We start from the raw sequence: 6,516 nt of genomic DNA on the forward strand, positions 1-6,516 counted from the left end.
AGCCGTTAGGAGGGCGGGCGGCCGTTGGAAGCGTTACTTCACGGCGCTTCACAGAACGGGTTCGTGAGGGAGCCAGCCTGCGGGCAGCGGGAACGGGTCTCTCCCGCCCACAGTCCTGACAGCGCCGCGGTAGGACTCCGGAAAGTTTTGCCACACCGGCGCCGTCCCAGCAACGGGTCGGAGCCGAGCGGGCTGCGGGCAGCGCCGAGCCGCACGTCAGCCGCCCCCTCCCCCCGCCCGGCGGGGGCTGTAACGGGGCAGGGGCGGTGCCAACAGCAGAGCGGGGCTAGCGCCAGAGCCGGGCAGCGGCGGAGCGCCGCGGGCTCTCCGCCGGGAGCCATGGGCCAGGACTTGCCGTGGCTCAACCACACCGGCAGCCCGCGGGCGACGGGCAACGCCTGTGCGGCGGAGGGGCAGCGCGGCGGGCCCTTCGCCGCCGCCACCGCCGCGCTGCTGGCGGCGCTCATGGGGCTGCTGGTGCTGGCCACGGTGTTGGGCAATGCCCTGGTCATTCTGGCATTCGTGGTGGACCGGAGCCTCCGCACGCAGGGCAACTTATTCTTCCTCAACTTGGCCATCGCCGACCTCCTGGTGGGTGAGTTCCGGGGCGCCGGGAGGGGCGGAGGGTTGCGGTCCGTGGCACTGCACGCGTCACCGCCAAGCTCTGTCCGCAGGCGGCTTCTGCATCCCCCTCTACATCCCCTACGTGCTGACGGGCAAGTGGAGACTGGGCAGGGGCTTGTGTAAGCTGTGGCTGGTGGTAGACTACCTGGTGTGCACCGCCTCCGTCTTCAACATTGTCCTTATCAGCTTCGACAGGTTCATCTCTGTCACCAAAGCGGTAAGGGCTGGGCAAGCGGTCCTGAGGGTGGTCTGCAGGGGCTCCAAGGCTGCCCTTTCAAGCAGGATGGTTTGCTTAGGTCACCTGGCTCTCAACCCCATTGCACCTCACTCAAACACCATAGGAGGCGGGGGGTAGCTAGGCAGTTCCCCTCGGTCTTGGAAATAGTTCTGGGAGTGATCAGGTTTGGTAGAAAAGACATTTGCTTCTCACTTTTACAGTGGAAGAGGTACTCTGTTTCAGAAACAGACACAGTTTCTATATGCTGCTGTTTGGGCTAGAAGGTCAGAGGGAACAAGGTGTACTTCCTTCCTTCCCAGCCATACCTTGGATAAACTTAAAAAGTACTACCCAGCTGAAACAGACCATCTCCCTCAGAACATGGCAATGCACTTGTTGACAACTGATAGCCCAAGCCAGCCTAGCTGCATCCCAGCTGCAGCACAAGGCAGAGAGATCTCCTCGCAGTGGTACCAAACTATTGAGAGAATTAGATGTATACAGCTGTATATGGTTCAGAAGTGGCAAAATATAAATTAACATTAACGTCTTTCAAAGGATGCAAATGCCATTTCCATGTAACAGCCACAGAAATAACTAGAGCCTTGCCTCAGTCATGTCAGTTATTGAAAAAGGAGTAGACTAGACTTTGCAAAATCAAAAGGTAACTTCATTTTCACCTAGACCATACTGCCTCGAAGTATTTTGGATGGTGCCGAAATAACACATTTTACCTGCTAATAGGTTTCACTCTTTTACACACACTTCTTGATTTTTCTTCAGCCCCCTGTTCCACCCACATTTCCTTAAAACGTTAATTTCGCATCATAGCTCATTCTAAATCACACTAAGAGGCAATGATACTTTTTTGGCAAACAGTACAAAGAGGCTGCGAGATCACTTTAACAGTTTAAATGCAACTTAGTGTTTTACCAACTTCTTTTTGAAGAGGGAGAAATGAACAGATTAATTCTCAAACAGTCAACACTTACAATTCCTTTATTTTCTAGGTTCTGAATTAGCCATGAATTCTGCTTTCATAAACCAAACTCTCACAACTATTCACATAGTATAAATATATAGACTGGATGGTTTCAGAAACAGAAAGGGATACTGGTCATAATAAGTGAAAAAAATCAGCCACTTTAAAATACTTCAAATTAATCCTCCATATAAAAATTCTTCCCCAAGCAAGAGTACAGAAGTTGCCTGTTGGGTTAGGGCAGTATAAGAACATATGAACAGGAATATATGAAGTTCTAAATTATTCTCTATCTCAATAAAAATGGTAATCTTTCTACAAGACTGCTCCTGAAATCATTAGTAGCTTTGTCAAGGATTGCAAAATCAGACCCGATTCAGGGAAACTCAGGATTCCTCAGCTGCGTGGGTATTCCACCAGAATAGCATTGGCTTTGGAGATCAACAAATTGGGGCAGTAAACATGAATCCTATACAGAACTCAAGCTTGAGGACTTCATATTCCAAAACACTGTGTGGCCACTGTAGAGATGCGAAGATTGAATTCCAATCCTCTATATGAGTATTGTCCAGTACACCAGAGAATTAGAATATTAATTAGATCTTGATTTTTAAGATTCTATTGAATTCTATTGCTGGTACAGTTTACTGACTCAGTATTACTGACATACTTTTTTTTTTTTTGCACCTTAGCTGCTCTATTTTCTAAATAAGGGAAATTAGTTACTCCTCTTGTAAAGCACTTTGCAGACCACAACACTCCATCTATACATCTTAATTGCAGATAGAAGTTCTGCAAGTACTTCATAAAAGAATGAAATTAAGTGTATCAAACAGAAGTAAAAGCTGTTATCCATAAAATTTTTTTGTGTGATTTTCATATTAAGAAAAAAAAAAAAGGCTTTCCCTCTACAAACCAGAAAGAAAAGAACTTGCATGGGTGTTCTATGAATTCAGATCCTTTTATGTATTTTAAATTAAATGATACAAAAATTCTAAAGAAGTTAATTTTGAAGGGCTGTGTTTTTAGACATTCTGTAAACTGGTGTCACAGCTAATGCAACTGCGTATGTAAGCAACTGGTGACAACCAATTCTAGTAATAGGAGTGGTTATTTGCCTTGGAAAAGCCTTGGTTTTCTAGCTTTTAAGAGCTGATGCACGTTCTCAGAACATATCCAGTCACCTTGATAATGTTTGTTGGAATGGCTATTTCAGAAATAGCTTTTCTGTGGTACCAGTAAGCTTGATATAATCCTCATCCCTAAACCAATATATTATCAACCTTCACAACTGACAGAGAGGGTCATATCCCGAGGTAGCCATGTAACTGTTTGAGATACTAGTAATGTATGTGACCTAACTTCTCTCTCTCTCAGGTCAGTTACAGGGCTCAGAAAGGGATGACCAGAAATGCAGTGCTGAAGACTATCACTGTATGGATTGCTGCTTTTCTTCTCTATGGTCCAGCCATTCTCAGTTGGGAGCACATTGCCCAAAAGAGCATCCTCCCTGAAGGAGAATGTCATGCAGAATTCTTCTACAACTGGTTATTTCCTGATGATTGCCTCTACTATTGAATTCTTTACACCTTTCATCACTGTTACATACTTTAACTTAAGTATTTACCTCAACATCAGGAAACGCACATCCCTCAGAAATGAAAACCTATCACCTGGTCAAGAGGACTGTGAAATGAGTTTCCAGGGGAAAAAAAGGGAATACACTGTATTTTTTTTAAAACCTGCTAATAGACACAAACATGAAAAGAAGAGAGCAAGCAGCCTTTCTCCCCCCAAAAAGGCTTCAAGGCTCAGCCTACATAAGCTTGACAATCAGTCATTAAATTTGAATGCCAATCAAGACCTTCCACCACTGCAAGTGGAAGTCGAGACCAAGTCTCATAGGAATGGTTTCTACAAAACTACAGAAAGTGTATGCAATGCCACCAGCAGAGTGGACATTGCTAACACTATGGCAAATAGATTTAGGCTTTCCCGGGATAAAAGAGTAGCAAAGTCTTTAGCAATTATTGTCTGTGTGTTTGGTTTGTGTTGGGCTCCATATACACTTTTGATGATCATCAGAGCAGCTTGCCATGGGCACTGTGTGCAGTATTCACTCTATGAGACTTCATTTTGGCTTCTGTGGGTGAATTCAGCCATTAACCCTGTTCTATACCCATTGTGTCACATGAGCTTTAGGAAAGCCTTTATAAAACTCCTGTGTCCAGGAAAAGCCAAAATTCATCCTCATATTTTAATGTGAAAAAAAGGAAGTGTGAAGGCTGACAATTAGTACATCTTGCTTTCAGTGGGAGCATAAACTGGTTAATACTCACCTGCAAGTATTAAGTGCAATGTGCACTGGATAGTTTATGGAATACTGGTAAGTAGGTACAAGTGTACGTATTTATGAATGTATAGAAATACAGTCATCCATGTAGCTAGAGAAGTCACAGCAATGAAAAGAAAGGTAATTTCTCAGAGCTCTTTAGGAAATTATGCCAACAGTACATTTTCTGGTAATGGTGCACTGGTGTTAAAGTGCTGAAAAGGGAATACAACATTCATGGCCAATAATTAGAGTTCAGGCGCTCTCACTTTTAGTAACTAACTGTAAATATTGCTGGTAAGGAATTTCATGAAGTGTTAACCTTGGACCTGTTATATTTTACCCCCAAACCCACTCTAAGACACCAAGGGTCTCACCTGTTAAGTGTAGTATGCTTTTTCACCCACTTAGTGGCAAGCCAGACAAGATCATGACCAATGCAAAACAACTAAATACTTGTCTCATGCTTTTCTTTCCTGGTCACCAGAGGCACCAAAACCAGAGAAGGTTACCAGAGAAGCTGAGCAATTTTAGCAGGTAAGGGAGCACTGATCTGAGTGGAAAAGGTGATTGAGAAATAAGAGTAGACTTTTTAGTAGAACTAAGTTCAGGGACAGGAATGTAAAAGGGGTTTGAGCTTTGTAACAGGAAATATGAGAATTGATACACTGGAATAATTTCACCATGAGTTCCTCCCTCAGCTATGACTTCCTGCCCCCTGCCAGGATCCTGCATGGGCAGGAATCTACTCAAGTCAAACCTCTATTCCGTACAGGACTGACAGGTATTACTCTATCTTCTACTGTAAGTATAGAGTAGCATAATTAGTCTATGAGGTCTGTGACAGACAGATCTTGCTATAGACAGAGCTTTAGGTAAACTTTCCCTTGGAGTAATTTTTAAAACATTTCCCATTAGACTTTTACTAGTTCTGGCTAGTTCTGAAAGGAAAAAAAAATACTGTATTCCCCTACCCCACGCATTGAATCTATCCATCCATCAAGTCAGTGGTCAAAAAAGTATTACTTGAAGTGTTGAGACGTTTTCCAAGTCATGCATCGGGAATAGCATGACTCAAAGAAGTCTTAAAATTCACAGCCTTGCTATTGACCATGAGTGTGAAAAACAAGAACATAAACAACTACATACCATTTCTGCCATTCTGCCTCTGCCACAAGAGAAGCTCACACAGCTAGATCCTGAGTTTTGACTAGATTTGTCCCACAAGCAGTATCAATTTGAACATCACTAGTGATACAAGTTTGTTTCCACCATCATAAGCATTTTCTATGTAGCTTAACAGATGCTTTCCTTTGCTGACAAGTGATAGCTATTGAACAGCCGTAGTTGTCCATTGCCACAGCCAAGATGCATGTTAGTACAGTTGATCTTAAAGTTTACAGACAGTATTTTGAAATTATTTACTTTGTAAAATTTCAATAAAAGTAATTAAGAACTGTGGAAGAATAACTCTGTAGCCTTAACAAGTGGTACACAGGAAAATACACTGGCCTACAACATTTGGGTAACTGCAGTTGAAACCGCAAAACCATTATTCAAAGACAATTCCTAAGTTACAAGGACTGACCTTGAGGATTACACAAACATGGTTAGCAAATATTGTAAACTAGGAGGGCATATCCCTACTAGATGAATGTATCTACATGAACATCATGTTCTGCTATGGATGTTTTATAACAAAACAATCAGCTTAACAGTTCTCTTAAGAGGAACAGCATCAACAGATACAGAGCAACATTAAGATTTTTGAATAGCATTAATTATACCACTGGGCAAGTAAAGCCATTAAATTATCTCCCCATTCCTCCTCCCCTCCAAGCCAGACTTATACATCAGTAGATCAATGATCTAGTTGTTGTCTACTCCATAATTCTTGTTTCCTAGGATCGTATTTGCCTTTTTCAGAAAACAGGCAGCACTACATTATTGGACACTCCCACCAAGGTCTCATGCACTATCCATTTAAGCCAGGACAATTTTCACAACAGTGGTCAACTCAAGGAGTAAGGAAGTTCAATCAGTTAGCTTTAGAACATTACATTCAGTTAAGGTAAAACAGACATTTCAAAGTTTTCAGCCACTGGCATTAACCTACAGACTAGACCAGTCTTCACAGGAGTTGCCATTGGCAATTGCTCTACTGCTCAATTTCCTACAGCTTTGTCATTTAATTGCCACTCATCTCTAGCACAGACCTGGAATCCAGTAGGATTCTCCACCACTCTGAAGATATGTCACAAAAGCATTTTGACATGTGAACACACATCGTCTCAGCATCATTTGGAAAAAACTAGTGGTTTTGAATGATAAAATTCTACGTTAGAAATGCTAGCAGCCTCC

General features: G+C 42.9%; 1 protein-coding gene across 1 annotated transcript; it reads left to right on the forward strand.

Moving 5' to 3' along the window:
- Positions 1-339: 339 nt before the first annotated feature.
- LOC143165638 (histamine H3 receptor-like) lies at positions 340-4,089 on the forward strand. The gene is given in 4 exon segments (XM_076349211.1): positions 340-595; positions 675-841; positions 3,201-3,371; positions 3,373-4,089. Coding segments are annotated over 4 exon segments (1,311 nt in total).
- The last annotated feature ends 2,427 nt before the right edge of the window (positions 4,090-6,516 follow it).

Source organism: Aptenodytes patagonicus, chromosome 11 (genome assembly GCF_965638725.1).
Source record: "Aptenodytes patagonicus chromosome 11, bAptPat1.pri.cur, whole genome shotgun sequence".
In the NCBI taxonomy this organism is placed as follows: domain Eukaryota; kingdom Metazoa; phylum Chordata; class Aves; order Sphenisciformes; family Spheniscidae; genus Aptenodytes; species Aptenodytes patagonicus.